The sequence below is a fragment of the Vipera berus genome (genome assembly GCF_964194415.1).
Source record: "Vipera berus genome assembly, chromosome: 13".
NCBI classification, from domain to species: domain Eukaryota; kingdom Metazoa; phylum Chordata; class Lepidosauria; order Squamata; family Viperidae; genus Vipera; species Vipera berus.
In genome coordinates, this window is record NC_138216.1 from 6,122,899 (window position 1) to 6,143,446 (window position 20,548).

Here is a 20,548-nt window from a genome sequence, read left to right on the forward strand (position 1 = left end):
TTAAATAAATAAATAAATAAATAAATAAGCCCTAGCATCATTTTTCAGGACGCTTGTAATATAAGCCCCACCCCAGATAAGATTGTCAGCCAGATGGATGCATTTACTGCTGTATTTCCCCGAAAATTAAGACTTAACTGGAAAATAAGCTCTAGTGCGTCTTTTGGAGCAAAAATTTAATATAAGACCTGGTCTTATTTTTCGGAAAACATGGGTATCTCCAGAAGACCCTAAGACAGCGGCTCCCAACCTTTTCTGTACCCCTAGAACGCTTCTGATATATTCTCACACCCCTTAACAAAAGTTGAAAGAATGGCAACGAATTATGCATATACGCTATAATTTTGAAAAGCCCAAGTTTTCGCACCCTCTGGAATATTATCTCGCACACACACACACACACACCCGGTTGGGAACCCCTGCCCTAAGGGGAGGTAAAACGGCAAGATCCTTCTTCATTACAATCCTCTGTGTCCAGGCTAGACTGAAGGATAAAATCTGGCCCCAGAAGGCCAATAAGGTCAAGTGGTAAGTGAGAATTTCCATCCAACAATCCTGAGTCACAGTGCATCTTTGTTCCACTCCACGGTGGAATTCTTCCTGTCCGCACTTTGCAAGGTTTCTCCTCCAACGTTTTGCAGTCCCCTGCTAATATCTGCTACTTAAGACAGTGTGTCAGAATCCATTTATATCATATTCGTAAATGGAATGTTTCAAACATTATTCCATGGATTCTGCCATCTCCCGAAGAGAAGAGAATAGATGTGTATTGAACCGGTATTAGGCATTTCAAAGGAAAGGAGAAGCCTTTTGAAATGGGGAAACAAAAGGGGGGGCTAGCAACTGGCTTTTGTCACGGAAGACAGCAATAAAACATGAAGGGTCCTAAGTTCCTTTTTCCCATGAGATGGATGATATGAGAGAAAGGATGGGGGACTGACCAAATGGGGTTAAGGGGGGTTAAACCAGGAACTCTTTATAAGGGTTTACTTCGTGGAATAATATAAGTCCTGTCTCGTTTCCTACAACCAAGCATGTCATAGTAAAGATTCTTTTTGGAATAGATTTGACTCCAAGAATTTTGTCTTCCTAAGACGTGGTTTGGGGTGGGTCCTGACACAGTGGCTGCACACACACATGATGGGAAGATCCTTTCTGGGGCGTCCATACCCCGATTCCTTCTGTGGGATCATCTGCCTCTTCTCTGACCATCGTCCAGTCTGGGACTCTTTCTTCTGCCTGCCAAGGTCCTTCCCCCTCCTATCTTTTATTTAGGAAAATGTGTGGGGTTTTTTTCCTGCAAAGCCCATCGTTCCAGCCAAGTTCATATTTTGAAAGCAGCCCTTTTTGCGCATGGCGTCTCTTCCCTTCCCCCTCCCCCAAATATGGTGCCTTTTATGTTCAGCTGTTCAGTTTTTGCCAGCGTAAACCATGAATATTCCAATTTGGGAATAAGTGAAGCCGCAGCTCAACAGTTGGAAAGGAAATGAATCATTTTTCTGTTTCCCATGTAAAAAGCTGGCTAGCCAGCCTCTGGTGGAGCTCGATGGCTTTTTTTTTCCCCCTCCCTCCTTTGCTCCGGCAAAAATGGAAAATTCTTCCTTCGCCGTTCTGTACGGAGAGTCCTCGACTTTACAACTATTTGCTTAGTGACCATCTGAAGTTACAACGGCACTGGGGAAAAAAAAAGACTTCTGGCAGGTTTCCACACACTTGCGACTGTTGTGATCAGCTGATCAAAATTCGGATGCTCGGAAACTGGCATGTATTTATGATGGTTGCATTGTCCTTGGGATCGTGTGATTCCTCCTTTTTTGACCTTCCCAGCTGGGTTTCTGACAAGCAAAGCCGAATGGAAAAAGCCGGATTTGCTTAACAACCACTGAAAAACTGCAGCGATTCACTGAGCGAAGAAGTCAAAAAAAGGGCACTGTCTCGCTTAGCAATGGAAATGTTGGGACTCAGTCTTGCGCTCGTAAGTCGAGGACTACCTGTCACAACGTCCCTGGGTGCAGATAGTCCTCAGGGGACCCTCGACTTAACAACCACAACCCAGGCCAAAATTTTTGTTTCTAAGCAAGAGAGTTGTTACGTGAACTTTGCCTCATTTTGCGACCTGTCTTGCCACAGTTAAGCAAATCACTGCAGTTGTTAAGTTGGTAACATGGTTGTTGAGTGAATCCGGCTTCCCCCATTGACTTGGCTTGTCAGAAGGTCCAAAAAAAAAAAGTGACCCCAGGACGCTGCTATGTATCCAAGTGCAGGCATCTGCATAGCAACAGCCACCAGGGGGCGTTGGCCTGGACGGTTTTGGCAGGAAACCCAGTTTTGGCAGGAAACCTAGGGCCAACCCCATTGGCTAGCCGCCTGCCTGGCCAGCTATATAAAGAGGCCAAGTAGCCCTTGTTCTCCAGTACGAACCCCCCCACACAATAAAGAGCTGAACTCGTACTCCGGCTGGCGTCTCTTCCTTGCGTCGGACCCACTACATTACAGCTGCAACCAAAGGTTCTGTCCCAGCCTAGGTGAGTCCTTGTTATGCTCGCAAGGAGAAACCCCTCTTCCAAGAAACAGGCAGGAACCACAAGAAAAAAAACAACCCCTTTTATTGTCACAGACCTGAGTCAATGCCCAAGGCAAACAAACACAGTCCACAGAAACTCGATCCTCAACACGAACGGTTGCCTTGGGCAACCAGCACCTCCCACACCGTCCCTTTTATTATTCAGCCAAGGCGTGGCTTTCCTAATGCCTTCTCCTTTGCCTTTGGAGCCGCCCCGTTGCGTTCCTCTGTCCTACTCGCTTCTCTTGCCAGCGCTTTCGGGCATCCTGGATTTGTCCCAGCTGTGCTTCGTCGCTGTCCAATTCAGACTCCCAGCACAGCTGTGTCTCAGCCTGAGCGTGAGTAGAAGGGCCAGGCTCCTTGTCAGACTGTATGCCCTGGAGCTCCTCAGAGCCTTCCTCTAACTCTAATGTCACTCCAGGACCCTCCTCCTCCTCCTCTGAGTCCTCAGACTCAGCTGCCGGGTCCACTGGCTGACGAGGAATCACACCACCATCAAAACTATAAACCAGTTGCCAAGCATTCAAATTTTGTTCACCTGAGCGAGGGGATCCCCCAACCGGCATGTGTATGAAAAAAACAAAACGGTCATAAGTCCTTTTTGTTCAGTGCTGTTGTAACTTTGAACGGTCACTAAACGACCTATTGTAAGTCGAGGACTATCGACGCATACATTCATGCAAAGATGCCCATTCCCTGGATAAACAGAATTATCAGTAAATGAGATGTGTGTGTTTTTCTAAGCCGGGTGAGCCAACTGGACCGTTACTGTTAGCTGGATGCATAGAATCGGGAGACAGCCCCCCCCCTACCCCACCCCCCAAACAGCCATCCTGGGGGGGGGTTGTTCGTAGAGCAATCTGACAGATGGTCTTGCAATTCACAATCCTGTCAAGGAGCCAACTTTGCACATTAGTCACTCCAACTTTCCTACGGGGATGAGAAAACGTGGGAGGCAGCCTCCTCCTTCCTCCCCCCCCCCATCTGAACAGACCCAGCCAATTTTCATCTCTGAAGGAGAAGAGCTTCAAATACCATCTGCAACGATTTCTCAAAAGGTTTTGGATCCAACCAATCCAGGCGAGCAGGCCTTCTGCTTGAGCAGGGGGCTGGACTAGACAACCTCCCGGGTCCCTTCCAACTCTGTGGTCCCGTCGTCGTGGCTTCTGTGTGCCTGCTCTCCCCGTGTAAAAAAATCCCTGATGGAATTTTTGAACACCCAGAGGAATGAAGACGTTTAAGAGCTCCTTGCGTTTTTAATTTGGGCAGCTCACGCTGGCTCTCCTATGTGAATCATGAAGCAATTGATCTGATCCTGACAGGTGGAATCCTTATTAAGAAAAGGTCAGCTGAAACCGGTAGCTTATGCAGGGCAATAAAATGAGGCCTGGAGAACTAAAACCCAAACGGATTTGTGTTTTTTTTTCCTCGTTCAACTGCATTGATGAAATAAATAAATTTTAAAAAAGGTGGGTGGGGGAATCAAAGTTAGAGAAACTTAACTTTTTGCAGATTCTGGCTATTACAGCTCTCTGGGTGATCAGGTAGCGAGTGGATCCACACGGGAAGCTGGCTGAGATATTGTCTGGGGCGAGGTGGGGCTGGGATTTGAAAGGACTCGTAAAAGAATGAGGAGACGGAGAAAAAAAGGCAGATAATGCTTTCCTTTCTCACCGCAGGGGATGTGAAATGGATAGTTAATGAAGCTCAGCTCATTGGAGAAGCTCAGAAGGGAATGCAAGGGAAGAAAGACAGAAATATTCGAGCCAAGGGCACTTGAAATCCTAGTGCCTCGTATATCGTGGTCTAAATTTTGGGGGGGAAGGCCATCGCTTTGAAGATAAGAGTCAGACTCAGAATCGGCTTTTTACTCCGATGATCCTGAGTTTGCCAAGTCCAGTTTGCAGCCATTCTGTCAAGCAGCGTTGGTTGATTAGTATCTTGAATTTGTGGAGTCGTGATGGTTTTCTTGCAGATGTTTTGTTGCCAAACTAGGCAACCTCATCAGTGAAATGTCTGCAAGAAAACCCCCCCAAGCTCAGAAAGCACCAAAGAATCCACAGTTCAACCCTGAGCTACAAATATTCTCCTCCGTCGGTATCCTGAATGGGTAGTGCTGGTTTGGAAAATTATGAGTAGCAACAGAGAAGGGAGATGGTTTATTTTTACTGTGGTTTGCCCAAGGGAACGGGGTGGGGAGAAGATCACAAATCACGGCTCGGAAGCCTACCAAGGAATATAACGTCAACATATGGATAATATTTCTGATTTACATAAGCATGGGGGATTCGGACTATTCTCTAGAAGGAACAAGATCAAAACATAGCTTCCTCCAGCAGCTTTAGAGTTTTCTGCAGTCTTCATAAGCTCTTCCTTATTAGTTCCCCCCCCCATCCTGAAAATTCAGACCCTGCCAGGCCCAAAACCAAGATTGACACACCACAATTCTTCCAAGCTAATTCTTTAGGGACAAAAATCCTGTCAGACCGAGGATGCTACTATCTGCATCTGCAATATACTCTGGCAACTATTGAGGAGAGGCTGTCTTCACCCTCTTTCTCTCACACATGATATCTAGGTTGAGTTGCCTCTTACTCCTCTGGAAGGTACTCCTTCCTTCCTTACTCACCTTCTCCCTAGAGTTGCAGGAATTGGGTAAAAAGGTAAAGTTTCCCCCGCACATACGTGCTGGTCATTTCCAACTCTAGGGGCCGGTGCTCATCTCTGTTTCAAAGCCGAAGGACGTCTCCGTGGTCATGTAGCCGGCATGAGTGGACGCCAAAGGCGCACGGAACGCTGTTACCTTCCCACCGGAGTGGTCCCTATTTTTCTACTTGCATTTTTTACGTGCTTTTGAACTGCTAGGTTGGCAGAGGCTGGGACGAGTAACAGGCGCTCACTCTGCTATGCGGCACTCGGGATTCGACCCGCCAAACTGCCGACCTTCCGATCGACAAGCTCAGCGTCCTAACCCACTGAGCCACCGCGTCCCTAGGAATTGGGTATGTCTAATTTAATGAAGAGAAGGACGAGGGGTGACACGATAGCTGTCTTCCAATATCTCAGGGGCTCCTCCAAAGAACAGGGAGTCAAGCTATTCCCCAAAGCACCCGAAGGCAGGACAAGAAGCAACGGATGGAAACTAATCAAGGAGAGAAGCAACCTAGAATTAAGGACGAATTTCCTGACAGTCAGAACAATTAACCAGTGGAACAACCTGCCTCCAGAAGCGGTGAATGCTCCAACACTGGAAGTTTTTTTTTTAAATGGACAACCATTTGTCTGAAATGGAATAGGCTTTCCTGCTTCAGCAGAGGGTTGAACTAGAAGACCTCCAAGCCCCCCCCCCTTCCAACTATTATTCTATTATTTTATTTTCCATCATAGGCAATGCCAAATAGCTGGACAGAGTTGCCACTTTTCATTTCTCACAGGGCCCTTCCCCCTTTCGTCAACTGGAAGAACATTATTTATTTAGCTTTTTCAAGCGTCTCCAGCTTCTACAGCGGGGGGAATGCTTAGCACAGACATGTCAAACACAAGGCCCGGGGGCCGCATCCGGCCCGCAAAGTGGTTTCATGCGGCCCGCGAAGCCATCCTGGAAACAGTGAGGGAACGGCCCCCACTGCCTTGGCCCTGGCCCAGAGACCCTCCTTCTGCCAGAGACCCTCAGATCTGTCCCACTCCTGCCCAGGCCCCCATAGGCACCCTTGATGCCAATGATGTAGAGCTGGCCACGCCCACCCAGTAGGCCATACGCACTCTAGCCATGCCCACCCAGTAGGCCACGCCCACCCAGGCCACACCCACCCGGCCCCCTGAGGGCAACCGCAATGCTAATGCAGCCCTCAATGAAATTGAGTTTGACACCCCTGGCTTAGCAGAAGTCACTTTGCTTGGGATCCTTCCAAAGAGAAGCTCTCCTCGGAGGAGGCCTCAAGCTGACTTCAGCTGCCTCTAGAACTTCCTGCATTTCCTCCCACGTTTTCTCCGCCTCCTGCTGTTTTGGCTCCAAAACTCATACTCGTTTCTTTGAGATCCCCTTTCTCAGTCCACGGACACCACCTTCTCACCTAAGCAGTTCAAGCACAACTGTGTCTCTCTTCAGTTCTCAAGTAGGTGGCAGCATCTCACTGATCTTGCTGGATCTTAGAAAGCTAAGGAGAGTTGAACTGGTTAGTCCTTGGTTTAGACAGGGACCACCCGGAATTTTTGAGAACGGCAGGCTTGACCCGGAAGCCCCAAACGTATCTCAGAAGAAGGCATTAGGAAACCCTTTTATAACACTGCAAGGAAGTTAATCCTGGTGACGAAAGATGAGTTTAACCCGAGAGTTACTTTAGGTTATTATTGTAGTTTAAGGTCGCTTTGGATTCATTTTGATAAATAACGCAAGGTGGTGAACAGAGCAATGTAGGGGAAGGTGGTCAGAGAAGAGACAGCATAGCCTGAAGCTAGATAGCGAGTGGGGCAAGAGGCTGTTAAGGAGACGGGGGAGAAAGGCACTTTCAGATTTGCAAGACTAATGTTGCCTTCGCTGAGCTAACCAGATAAGAATCTGGTAGGAGGGGTGATAGTTTTGTGTAGTGGTTAAGGCACCAGGCTAAAAACTGGGAGACGGTGAGTTCTAGTTCTGCCTTAGCCATGAAAACCAGTTGAGTGACTTTGGGCCAATCACCAGGAGACGGTGAGTTCTAGTCCCAGCTTAGCCATGAAAGCCAGCTGGGCGGCTTTGGGCCAATCACCAGGAAGGCTGTGAGTTCTAGTCCTGCCTTAGGCATGAAAGCCAGTTGGGAGACTTTGGGCTAGTCATTCTCTCTCACCCCAACTCAAATCACAATGTTGTTGTTGTGGGGAAAAATAGGAGGGGGAAGGTGTGGTGGATATGTTTGCCACCTTGAGTTAGTTGTAAAAAAAAATAAAAGCAGGAAAATCAAAATAAAATAGAATAAAATAAAAGGATAGGATAGGATAGTAACCAGATGAGCTAATTCTAGTTTACTGTAAAGTTACATTTACAGAATCTTGCCAGTCTGAAAATATAATTCTCCCCCACAACACGGCCCAGTCTCCTTTACAGCAGGGGTCTTCAAACTTGGCCCTTTTATGACTCGTGGACTTCAACTCCCAGAATTCCTCATCCCGGCCTGGCTGAGGAATTCTGGGAGTTGAAGTCCACGAGTCATAAAAGGGCCAAGTTTGAAGAGTCCTGCTTTACAGGCTGAGAATTCTGGGAGTTGAAGTCCACGTGTCATAAAAGGGCCAGGTTTGAAGAGCCCTGCTTTACAGGCTGAGAATTCTGGGAGTTGAAGTCCACGAGTCATAAAAGGGCCAAGTTTGAAGAGTCCTGCTTTACAGGCTGAGAATTCTGGGAGTTGAAGTCCACGTGTCATAAAAGGGCCAAGTTTGAAGAGCCCTGCTTTACAGGGATGGTCTCTTCTGAGCCCTTGTCCTGTCCACCGTCCAGCTGAGGGCTGTGCTGTCTCTTATCTGACCATTCCTTCAGCAGTGTCTTTTCATCCAGTCTCCCAAGGCCTTTTCTACGTGCCATTAAAGCTGGCCCCCATATCAGTAGATTTTTACCTCTGCAGGTCTTCTAGTACAAATTCAGTGTTTTATTGAGTGTGACCGGACAGGTTTGATCTGCAGACAGGTATATATATGGCTTTCCTCTGCAGAGATTTTAGCCCCGACTCCTTCAAACCGCTTTGATGCACACTAATTGAGCAAATCCGCTCCAAATTTCTCTCGCTGGTTGTTGCGGTGACCTTCCTACAGATTGCTCTTTAGCAACTGCTCCGTCTGCCGATCGACAGATTGATGCTTCCGCTTCAGGAGATGCTTCCTCCAGATACAATCCCTGGAGTTTAAACTAATTTTTTTTTATAAAAAAAAAAGAAAGAAAGAAAAAAAAGGAAAGGAAAAAAAAAAGAGGAAAAGATGCAGTACGCCAAGAAAAGAAAAGAAAAGAAACCAAGTTATTAAAAAAGGGAACAGATCTCGATTGCTACCATAATTAGCCAGGCTAATCAAAATTCCTCACTTGCTGAGTGAAAAAGAAGAGCGGAAAAGAGGAACGTTAACGCAATAAGCGACCTATTCAAGGAACTTTTTCCAGCTTCCAGAAAGGGATGCAATCCATCTTGGAAGAACAGAGCGTGAATTCGAATCCATGTCAACAAGAGAAGTCCCCCCATTCTCATGACACCGTCTTCATCCTAGCTCTGGGTGCGCGAGAGCAACTCAGCAGGGACATGAGTAACCTCTTCCTTGAACAAACCAACCACGTTTGTAAGGAGAACTAAAAAAAAAAAAGACGGGGGGGGTGGGGGGAGATGAAACGACGATGATGAGGCCGTGATGGAGACCAAAAGGAACTCAAGACGGAGCTGGAGAATACGCCCAGGTAAGTTTTAAGCCTCTCTGGGGGGGGGGGGATGAAGGATGCTCCCAGCATCAAAGGATATACACTGAAATCTTGAGTAAGTGTTGGGTTGGTTAAAGAAACTGCTGATTGATTTTCCTGTTATGGGAAGGCGGCGTGCGAATGGAGCACTACCCTTTTTTGCCCAGGTTGGGGTTGGGAATGAGAGACGGGGGTGGGGGGGGGTATCGAAGGTGCTTAGGGAAACGTCAATCGTTAGATTCTCTCCTCCATCCGTCAAGCCTACAACGGGAGAGGCTGTTGCTTTGAGACAGCTGGAATTCTCTCAGCCACTTGACGGATGGATGTCTGGCTTTTCACCAGCGGAGCCTAGCCGAGTATACATTCCCATGCTGGGATAGAGGGGGATCCGGTGGTAAATCTACAGGGATCTGGGAGCAGATGGGCAGCTGCTGAAGCCAACGAGCAGGGTGGCCACGCCCCTGGCCTGGGATCTGCACCACCCCCAAGGGCTGGCTGTGATCTTTTCCGTGGGGCAAAAATCACCGCTCCTTCCTTCTTTTACCGTAATTTTCTTTTAAAGCGAGGATTGGAAAGGCTACGGCAGAACAGGCCCAAGGAGAGGTTATTTTTTTTCCTTTCTGTAGGTGTGATCTGAATGGAGAGTCCTCTCTCCACCCCCACCCCCCACCCCCCACCCCGCCTGCCATGGGGGGATTGTGAGGAGGCACCCCAGAAATATTGTTTGACGGGTGTTGTTGCTTCTGAGCGCATGGGAGAGGATGCAAAGGCAGAGGGATGAGCATGCTCACTCATGCAAGCGGCGTTTGCCTGAGCCAGAACAGTGTGTTTTATCCATCCACAATTTCTGTCCTTCCTCCTCCTCCTCCTCTTCCTCCTCCTTCCTCCTCCTCCTCCTCTTCCTCCCTGGGAGCCATCTCTCTCTAGATGTCTGCTGCGTTTGACGGAGCTGGAATTGTGAGTACTAACTTGGCCAAGCTTTGGAGTTTCAATTTATCTAACGATTTGGGCAATGCCTCTCTTGTTTACTTTCACTTTCTCCTTGGCTACCTGTTCAAAAATCCCCTTTCCTTTTCTCTCCTGCCTTTGGCTCTCTGGGGCAAAAGAGGGGAGCTCTGTTTATGCTCAGAGGTCCCCCCCCCCCAGCAAACAGCCCGTTAAAGCAGATTTTGGCTGTTTGCTATCGGAGAATCTAGTTAAAGCCTTGACTTTTAGCAGCCTGGAAGGGAAGAAGCGATGCTGTTTTTGCCCCCCGAGAAAAAGCTGACGGCTGCGATATTTGCACGCAGATGGTTCGGCATCCTGCTGCCTAAGTCGCTGGGTTCGCACGTTGCATTAAACCAGAACATGGTTTAACAGGTTTTGGTTTAATGTGTTGTGTGAACCCACTGATTGTAGTGTATTTTGGTGAGCCGTAGGGAACTCAACCTGGTGTGAACCAGCTTACTTTAAGGGCTGGACTACCGAGCCCATCGTGCCCAGTGGATGGGAGTGAGTCAGGGATTGTGTAACCCATGTGTGTGTGTGGGGGGGGCATTAGTGGAATTAAAAAAGAGAGACAGGGTGGATTTGCATGTTGGTAGAAGGAACTTTCATGCACTGGTAGTTCTCAACTTAACAACTATACTTGATCCCCAAATTTCCGTTGCTAAGCAAGACAGTCGTTAAGTGAGTTTTGCCCCATTTTACCACCATTCTTGTTAAGGGAATCACTTAATACTTTCTTAAGTGAGTCACTGCAGTTGTTCAGTTAGCGTTAGTGACACGGTTGTCAAGGGAATCTGGCTTCCCCATTGAGTTTGCTTGTCAGAAGGTCGCCAGGAGTGATGACACGATCCAGGACACCGCAACCATCATAAGTACGAGTCAGTTGCCAAGCCTCTGAATATATAATTATAATTTATATATATATATATATATATATATATATATATATATATATATATATATATATATATATATATATATATATATATATATATATATATATATATATATATATATATATATAATGTAAATTACTAACAAAGTATTTGACACATATATATTACCTTATTCGACACATATATATTACCTTCAATTCTACGTGGGAAAAAACCCGAATGACCAAAGATACATATATATATATATATATTATAATTATAATGCTGGGAGTTGAAGTCCACAAGTCTTCGAGTTGCCAAGGTTTGAGGACCCCTGCTGTAAGGTTCATCTGAGCGCCCCCTGCAGGCCTGTCCGCAGTCCAGTTGTGCCCGCGGGCCGGCTGGTTAGCGCCCCCTGGAGGCCAAAGCGAGGAACACCACCCTCTAAAAGCAAAACAGCTGATTTGCTTAGGCGGGTCCTTTCCCGATGGCAGATGATTCAAAACTGCTGGAGGCTGGGAAGACCCCCCCCCGCGCCCCCGCTCCGCTCCCTCGCCGGTCGCCTGCGGCATTTTCGCCTATAGCCGGTGGCTTTCCTCTTGACCACCAGTGATCCCCACCCCCAATCTGGCTGGTCAAGAGAGGGGGATGACCAAAGGGAGGGAGGGAGGGGCAGCTACGATGCAAAGAGAGTCCCGCGAAGCCGGACAGGCTGGTCCTTCTCTGCCATCCTTTCCTCTCCCTGGTGGCCAGCCCAGCCTGCCGAGCGCAAAGAGTTCAACGGGCTGGTCATTCCGTCAGTCCTCATTGAGCAAGCGAAGCACGTCGGACGGACTCGTATTGTGGAGGGCAGACGCCATGCTTCGCCTTGCCAAGGGGGCTTAAGTGAGCGCCCGAGGAAGATGGCGTATATACAGGTAGGGCTGAAGGGGTGGGGGTGGGGGTGGGGGTGGGAGGAAAGGCGAAGGGTGAGGAGACGGGGGAGGGGCTGGAGACCCCCCACCCTCCACCCTCCAGGCTGCCTTTGCTGGGAACCGAGCGAGCAAGTGGAGAAGAGAAGGGAGGGGGGGGGCAAAGGAAGACGCGTTGGGGGGGGGTCCCCCACACCAGCATCCCCAGCGTTGCAAAAAGCGAGATATTTTTTTTCTCCCCCCCCTCCCCCGCAGCAAACTTGAGTGAGCAGACTGGAGTTTCGGGAGCTGCTCCGGAGTTCCCTCCGACCAGGAGGAAAATGCAACCTGTAGCATGAATAGGTGGAGTCCCTCCCCCCCCCATTGCTTCGGCCCCATCTCCCGGGGCTGGGGGGTCCCCTCGACGCCCTTCCTTCCTTCCTTCCTTCCTTCCTTCCTTCCTTCCTTCCTTCCTTCCTTCCTTCCTTCCTTCCTTCCTTCCTTCCTTCCTTCCTTCCTTCCTTCGTCTTTCTGAGTCTCCCAGCCGCCTCCGGGCAGGGTTCCCACGACCTTCTTGCTTTCGGAGCACCGGAGCGCGGCGGGCAAAGGGGACGCCGGTGGGGCGGTGGGTGGAAGGGGCTTGCCCTGATGTTAGGCTGCCAAAGAGGGCGTGAGGAAGGAAGGAAGGAAGGAAGGAAGGAAGGAAGGAAGGAAGGAAGGAAGGAAGGAAGGAAGGAAGGGAAGGAAGGAAGGAGGGGGAGGTGGGTCACCCATCTGGCAACAGATGCGTGTACAATGCACGGCGGTGGCTGCTGCTGACCTTTCCTGGGCAGATGGGAGTGGGCTTGCGGGCTAAGGCCAGGGGAGTGAGTGAGTGGGTGGGTGGCAGGGCCCCGCCGATGTGATGGGGGGGGGGGAAAGGTTGGCACGCCTGTTGTGTGAAGCCGGCAGATGGAAGGAGAGGAGGAAGGGAGAGAGAGAGGGGGGGGGAATGGAAAATGCAAATAGCAAATTTTGCACCCAGAGGCCAGCCGCTTAGCTGGGTTGATAACGTTTCTTTCGCAAAAAAAAATAAAAATAAAAATAAAAATCTCCCTTCCTGGGTAGATATGATCTGATTTTATTTTCGTTCCCCCCGGGCTTGGTTCTCTCTGCTCCAATGGAGTTTTCCTTTTCAAAGACTCTGAAGGCTGTCGATGATTAAAATTGTATTAAAGGATATAAGGGTCATTCTGAGACTGAAGAAGCTGGCGTAGTAATAATAATAATAATAGAAAGAGAATCCAGAGGCTCATTTGGGGAGGGGGCTGCCCAATCGGGAGAAGAAAAGGAAGGACAGTGGCAAAGGAAGCCCAAGCCTGGCTTGCTACTCCGGAGAAAACTTTGAGGTGCGTTGGACTTCAGTTCCCATCATCCCCATCTAAGGCAACAAGCTTGCCTCCCCAGTAGCTTAATTTGTCTTAAGGGCACTGTCTGTTTTTTTTTTATATATATGCCCTCGAACCTAAGGCTGCAAGCTTGATTTTCTTCTGTCGTCCTCACAACAGTCCTGCGAGGTAGGCCAGGCTGGAGAGAAGAGAAAAGGGATAAATGCGGAGACTGAGCAGGAAATAGAGGATGGGTTGGGAGTCCATTTCTAAGGGTTTCGTAAGGTTTGGGGAACGGTTTCTGAGATCTTGTGTTAAGTATGATGTAGGATGGTTTGCTGCTTAATTAGTCCAGTTAATTAAATAATTGACTGCATGCACGCACTTTTCTGGAGGCACAACACGTGAACTGTAAACTAATCACAACCTTAAAACCGTTCATTTATTGACCGAAGTTACAGTGGCCCTGGAAAAAGTTATGTGGGGCTGTTTTTTCAAATTTACGACCGTTGCAGCATCCCCAGGGTCATGTGATCAAAATTCAGAAGCTTGGCAACTGGCATGTATTTATGCCGGTTGCAGCATCCCTAGGGTCACGTGATTTCCCCTTTTGAAACCTTCTGACCAGCAAACTCAATGGGAGAAGTCAAAGATTCATTAGATTTTTAGATTAGATAACCTTTATTGTCATTTTTTCCCCTGTGGGCACAACGGCACCCCTTAAAAATGAAATTTAGTGGCTTCCTCTCCAAGTGTACACATACATAACACCCATTTAAAGCATCCTATATACCAAATACGCACAGGCCTACACCTTTACCTATAAGTAACAGGTAAATATAAATAGTATTCACAAGCGTGATGCTAACTTAACAACTGCAGTGATTCACTTAATTGTGGCAAGAAAGGTCGTAACATGGGTGCAAAACTCACTTAACAGCCGTCTCGTTTAGCGGCAGAAGGTTTAGAGAGGAATTGTGGTTTGTGAGTCCAGGGCTACCTGTACTCCAACTGCTCACAGCTTGTTCTCTGAAAACTCCTCAAGTGACTCATGCAAAACCTTTCAAAGGAAACCTAGATGGATATTTCAGATTTGTCGTTTTGAGTATTATATATCTTCATGGAAGGGCAAAATGAATTGCGTGGCATTTTCCAGAGCAAAAAAAAAAGAAGCAATTTCTACCCCAGAGAGAATGCTAACTTAAAAAACCAGGAAAGCGATAAAAGTAACCATGGATTAATACGACGATATGGTGCAGTGGGCCAAAGCCCCGAAATAGCTGGGATTTCCTAAGTGGAAACCCTGGTTTATTCAGTCCTGGAGAATTAACCGCAGTCGCTTGTAAACCCTGTTTGCAAATGTCAGTGGTTAAGTTAATACGTGCCACACCTGCAGCACAAGGGATGTTATCAAAACACGTTCCAGGTTGCGCTTTCTGTTTGTGCAAGCTTGAAAGGCACAGGGTTTTTGCCTGCAGGGACCTTTATGATGCCACAAAGTTTGAGAACAGCTGTGATGTGTTTTTTTTTTCTTCTGAAAATGTAAGGATTGCAAGTAAAGGATGTCTTAACCTCAGTGGAATCGTTTGACTTTGTTCATTTGAAGAGGAAAGTGTGATCTCAATTAAAAGAGGACATTTGGAGCTCAGGGTTGAAATGAGGGGTCCTTGGTGCTCTCTGAGCTTGGTGGTTTTCTTGCAGACGTTTCATTACCTAACTAGGTAACGTTATCGGGGTTAGAAGGGAATGGGGTTGGAGGAGGAGGAGGAGGAGGAGGAAGATTGTGGGGTCCTTGGTGCTTGTCTGAGCTTGTTTTTCTTGCAGACATTTCATTACCAAACTAGGGAACATCATCAGGGCTAGAAGGGAGTGGGGTTTGCAAGGAGGAGGAGGAGGAGGAGGAGGAGGAGGAGGAGGAGGAGGAAGAGGAAGATTGTGGGGTCCTTGGTGCTTGTCTGAGCTTGTTTTTCTTGCAGACATTTCATTACCAAACTAGGGAACATCATCAGGGCTAGAAGGGAGTGGGGTTTGCAAGGAGGAGGAGGAGGAGGAGGAGGAGGAAGATTGTGGGGTCCTTGGTGCTTGTCTGAGCTTGTTTTTCTTGCAGACATTTCATTACCAAACTAGGGAACATCATCAGGGCTAGAAGGGAGTGGGGTTTGCAAGGAGGAGGAGGAGGAGGAGGAGGAGGAGGAGGAGGAGGAGGAAGATTGTGGGGTCCTTGGTGCTTGTCTGAGCTTGTTTTTCTTGCAGACATTTCATTACCAAACTAGGGAACATCATCAGGGCTAGAAGGGAGTGGGGTTTGCAAGGAGGAGGAGGAGGAGGAGGAGGAGGAGGAGGAGGAGGAGGAGGAGGAGGAGGAAGATTGTGGGGTCCTTGGTGCTTGTCTGAGCTTGTTTTTCTTGCAGACATTTCATTACCAAACTAGGGAACATCATCAGGGCTAGAAGGTTTGCAGGGGGGGGGGAGGAGGAGGAGGAGTTGTTGTTCTTGGTGCTCTCTTGGCAACTGACTCATATTTATGACGGTTACAGTGTCTTAGGGTCATGTGATCCCCTTCTGCGGCCTTCGGACAAGCAAAGTCATTGGGGAAGCCAGAGTGTCTTAATTACTAACTTTACAACTGCAGTGATTTACCCAATAGCTGTGGCAGGAAAGGTCGTATAATGGGGCAAAACTCACTTAAGAAATGTCTCACTTAGCAACAAACTTTGGGCTCCGTTGTGGTCGTAAGTCGAGGACTACCTGTAGAGTATTTAGTCTTCTATTGCTAACTTTAACTACCAGCGGCTGGCTGGGATGGAATTTCAAGAGGTCATTTTCTCCCCTCTTCTTAAGGAGATTAGAAGCTGGAACTTGCTACATGCAAAACAGGAATTTTACTCCTGGGCTAGCTCTATTAAGGACAATTAACGCAGATCATTTTAATAGGACGACCTCTGCCCTTGTCATTTCTACGCAAAGTGTTTTCTTGACTCACAGCCTGGGTTAATACTACACTCCTGCTTCTGAACCCTTCCATCCTTGTCCAATGTTATGCAAACAAGCCCGGTTGTGAATGCAGAGTTTGTTTTCCAAAGAGACGGTTTGTACGTCCGTGGTTTGCTAGGGCTTCTGAAAATGACTGCTAGGTGGTTAGCAGCAGCTGAGCGAGTCCTTTTTGCCTCTGCCTTCACTGATTTTTTGGGATCGTGGGAGCCTTCAGCAATACTCAATATAAATTGGATAACTAAATAGGCAAAGGCTGTCTCCAGGGCAGAATGAGAGAGTCCATAAGCCAGCTGAACGGTGGCTGAACGAAGCAACTCCTGGGCTGTATTTTATTGCACTGCACACATCTTATATGAAGAAAGATTGCAGGAATTGGGTGCGTCTAGTTTAATGAAAAGAAGGGCCAGGGGTGACATGATAGCAGTCTTCCAATATCTGAGGGGCTGCCACAAAGAAGAGGGGTGTGTGTGTTTCCATTTGTCTGAAATGGTATAGGATTTCCTGCTTGAGCAGGGGGTTGGACTAGAAGACCTCCAGGGTCCCTTCCAACTGTGTTCTCCAGTTATGCTATTATTCTGGGTCAACCTATTTTCCCAAAGCACCAGAAGGCAAGGCAAGAAGCAATGGATGGAAACTAACTAAGGAGAGAAGCAACCTAGAACTAAGAAGAAATTTCCTAACAGTGAGAACTATTAATCAGTGGAATGACCTGTCTCCAGAAGTTGTGGGTGCTCCAACGCTGGAAACTTTTAAGAAGAGATTGGACGACCATTTGTCTAAAATGGTATAGGGCAGGGGTCTTCAAACGTGGCCCTTTTATGACTCGTGGACTTCAACTCCCAGAATTCCTCAGCCAGCATGCGCTGGCTTGAGCAGGGGGCTACTCTTGTCTAGAAGACCACCAAGGTCCCTTCTGTTATTCTGTAATTCCGCAATATCAGTCTGTGCATTCCTTATGAAATTCCTGCTTATCCTATATTAGAAAGATTTGCTCCAGTACTGAAAACCTAATTTATGCTTTTGGAATTTTGGAACGTGAGTGCAATCGCAAAGTCTATTTACAGCTGGACCTTGGGAGAATAAGCCGTACATTTTGTTTCTTTCCCACGTTTAGAGGGATATTTCTTACTTTGCAGGACGATTTTCATTCGTTTTTGGGCTCAGGGCGTATAGGTAGTTCTCGACTTACAACCAATCGATCAATCGTTTGGTGGCCGTTCGAAGTTACGATGGCGCCGAACAAAGTGACTTTTGACTGTTTTTCATACTTATGACCGTTGCAGCAGCCCCTGGGGGGGTCACATGATCAAAATTCAGATGCTGGGCAAACTGGTTCATATTTATAACGGGGGTCCCACGACCCTGTTCGGCGGCCTTCTGACCAGCAAAGTGAAGAGAGAAGCCAGATTGAGTTAACGACCGTGTTACTAACTTGACAACGGCAGTGGTTCAGCTTAACAACTGGGGCAAGAAAGGTGGTAAAATTGGGGCAAAACTCACTTAGCAGCTGTCTCATTTAGTGACAGAACTGTTGGGCTCAGGTTATGGCCGTACTCCCTATACAATAGCCCGAAATACAGAGAGATTTATAAAGAGGCTTTCCCCCCCACCCCACCCCACCCCCCTTTGTTTCTTTCGTTGCTGTTTTTTTGCAAAAGGACAAAAATAGTAAGCAATTGAGGAAAATTCACAATAGCAGTTGAATATCCCTCCTGGAGATCCTTCTTTTACCTTCCCTAAAATAGAACTCAGTATGGCTCCCCCCTCCCCCCACTAGAAAGGAAAGCTAAGGCCCACAGTTACATATTTGGCCTTGCAGGTGGGGAGTCAAAAAAATAAATAAATCAGTAAACCTTTACCAAACTGGTCTTGTCTTTTTTCATTTTCTGTCCCTTTGCTTCATCATGGATATCTAAAAGGACAGTTGGAGCCGATAAATGAGGTGAGTTAATCTGATGAGTCATCCTTTCTCTTGACACACAGAACGAGACCATCAGGTGGTGTCTCTGTGTGTGTGTGTGTGTGTGTGTGTGTTTTTCCCCTTCGCCCCTTCGTCTGGCTTCCTACGCTTGGTGGTGTAAAATTGTGTGAGTAAAAATACACCTTGGTTTCCTGTGGCTAAACAGCGCGAGGTTTTTCTTTTTCTTTTTTTTTCCTTTAACAAGGAGAACTGTGGCTGGCGGATTTTTTATTATTATTATTATTATTATTATTGGTTTGGCTACAGATAATTACCTATGCTGTCAGTCCACTGGTGTACAAAATTTCTAGTCCTCATGTTATGGGAGAGAATTGGGAATCCCACAGTTGCTCTGCTGGGACGATCTCTTTGACGTACTCTCGTAGGATCATTGACTTATTTCGGACTTACAACAGTACCGGGAAATGTGACAATCCTCGCACTCATGACCGTCACAGGTCGTGTGATCAACATGGGGGTGTTTGGCAACTGTCACGTATTTAAAATGTTTGCGGTGTCCCAGACGTACGTGATTGCCATCTGCGATCTTCCCAGCCCGCTTCCGAATAGGCAAAGTCAATGGGGGATGCCAGACACACTTAGTGGCTACATGATTAACAATCATGGGAAAACAGGTCGCTAAACAGGGCATGGCTTAGTTAACTGCCTTGCTTAGCAATGGAAATTCTGGCCTGTATTGTAAGTCAAGGGCTACATTTCACAACTGCAGCTGACCAGCTGTAGATGTAAGATATAAACTGGAAGTGATTTTGTATATAAAGCAGAGGTTTGTGTTTATATTTTCAGCTTATTCCCTGCGACAGTAAGGAACTAACACTGGGTCCAGTTGTTTTTCTTCTTCACCATTATAGTATACTGTACATCGGGATGGGCAACTAAGTCAAGTTTACAGCTTGACTTCAACTCCCAGAACTCCTGAGCCAGCACGGTCCAGACCCAGAATTCCTTAGCATGGCTGGCTCTGGAATTCTGGGAACTGAAGTCCACAGGTTGTAAAGCTGACATAGTTACCCACCCCTGGTATACATCTTTCCGTCTCTGATCTCTTGATCTTCTCTGACTTCAAACTGGAGAAGTCCTAGAGAAGGGGGTCTTCCAACTTGGCCCTTTGATGACTTGTGGACTTCAACTCCCAGAATTCCTCAGCCAGGCATGCTGGCTGAGGAATTCTGGGAGTTGAAGTCCACAACTCATCAAAGGGCCACGTTGGAAGACCCCTGTCCTAGAGAGGTGTTATGTTTTTGGTCTTGTGGATGCCAAAGGCTTTGGAACGAGTACCATCCTTTTACTTGATAAGGTTTCTTCTGGGGAAAAAAAAACAACACCAATGGAGCCCTAAGGTGCAACTCAATTTAAAATTTTAGTTTGGGGCTGAATCAACATTTATTTCAGTGGCTCCCACAGGGCTCCATTTGGGGGGGGGGGGAGAGAGGAGGTCCTCTTGGAGCTGTCCAGGGTCCTGAATCATTATCAACTGCTCTCACAGATTTGGTTTGGCCAATTGGAATTATTCAATTTCTTCTTCTTTTATTCAATAGATTAACACCCCAAATCCAAAAGAAGACAATTGAACAGAGACAGAACAAAATTAAACAAAAATATTGGAAACCCCCCCCCCCTACACACACACACACACTGGTTTGGCCAATTGTGATTTGCTTCCTTGAAACCTGGACTTCACCTTTGCTTTACCATCCCTTGACGCATGATGCTCACACCCTACTCCCCTCCCCGCTACCCGATGTGGTGCTTGCTCTGAAAAGTCCAGAAGTGGTTGACCTTTCCTTCATGATCTGATTCACTTGCACGGCTTCTATTGCCTTTCAAAGCACGAAAGCTTTCCTCATTTTTTTAAATGCTTGTTCCATTCCCTGAAGACGATGGATTATAAAAATGTACAGCAAGGTTGAAATCCCCTCCATTCCGCCCATGGTAAAGCACTGAAATTCTTCCAGCTTGGCATATATTTTATTAGCTTGGGTTAGTGTAGTGGAAACGATACGTTTTTCTTTGTGGGCAAATCCTGGATAATTAGGATTTGTTTTAATTTATGGCCCTTTATTCCTCTTCTACATCTTCCCATTCTTAGCAGGGGGTTTGGAAAACATGTTGCTTTGTGCATTACAATTTTACAAGAATGTAAGCTTGCAGGTAAACTCAAGGACCAGCATGGATGGCTGGGGAATTCTGGGAGATGAAGTCTACAAGTTTTTAATTTGCCAAGGTTGGACATCCCTAGTTTAGCAGGTTGTTTGAACTTGGACTACAGCTTGAAGAAACATTATGCCAAACCACGGTTTTTTAGCCAAGGTTGGGATGAGCCACAGGGGCTGGGGTCATGCTGACCCATAAGCCATGGTTTAGGAGCCAGATAAAATAATTTTAAAAAAGAATCCTATTGTAGTTTTCATATCCATCTCCCTCTACTTGGCTCTTGCTGGAAATTTTGGACACCGGCTGATATAGTTTCCAGTTATCATGAATG

General features: G+C 47.2%; 1 protein-coding gene across 2 annotated transcripts in view; it reads left to right on the forward strand.

Moving 5' to 3' along the window:
- Positions 1 to 9,896: 9,896 nt before the first annotated feature.
- SYT17 (synaptotagmin 17) overlaps positions 9,897 to 20,548 on the forward strand; it is a gene marked incomplete at both ends in the record, with an annotated part of 24,019 nt that continues 13,367 nt past the window's right edge. Inside the window, 2 exons of one of the 2 annotated variants that reach the window (XM_081337921.1) lie at positions 9,897 to 9,926; positions 18,007 to 18,024. In XM_081337921.1, the coding sequence (XP_081194047.1) occupies positions 9,897 to 9,926; positions 18,007 to 18,024 (48 nt within the window). Of the gene's footprint in view, positions 9,927 to 11,733; positions 11,749 to 18,006; positions 18,025 to 20,548 lie in introns of those variants that run through there. The other variant, XM_081337922.1, reaches the window with a different exon arrangement.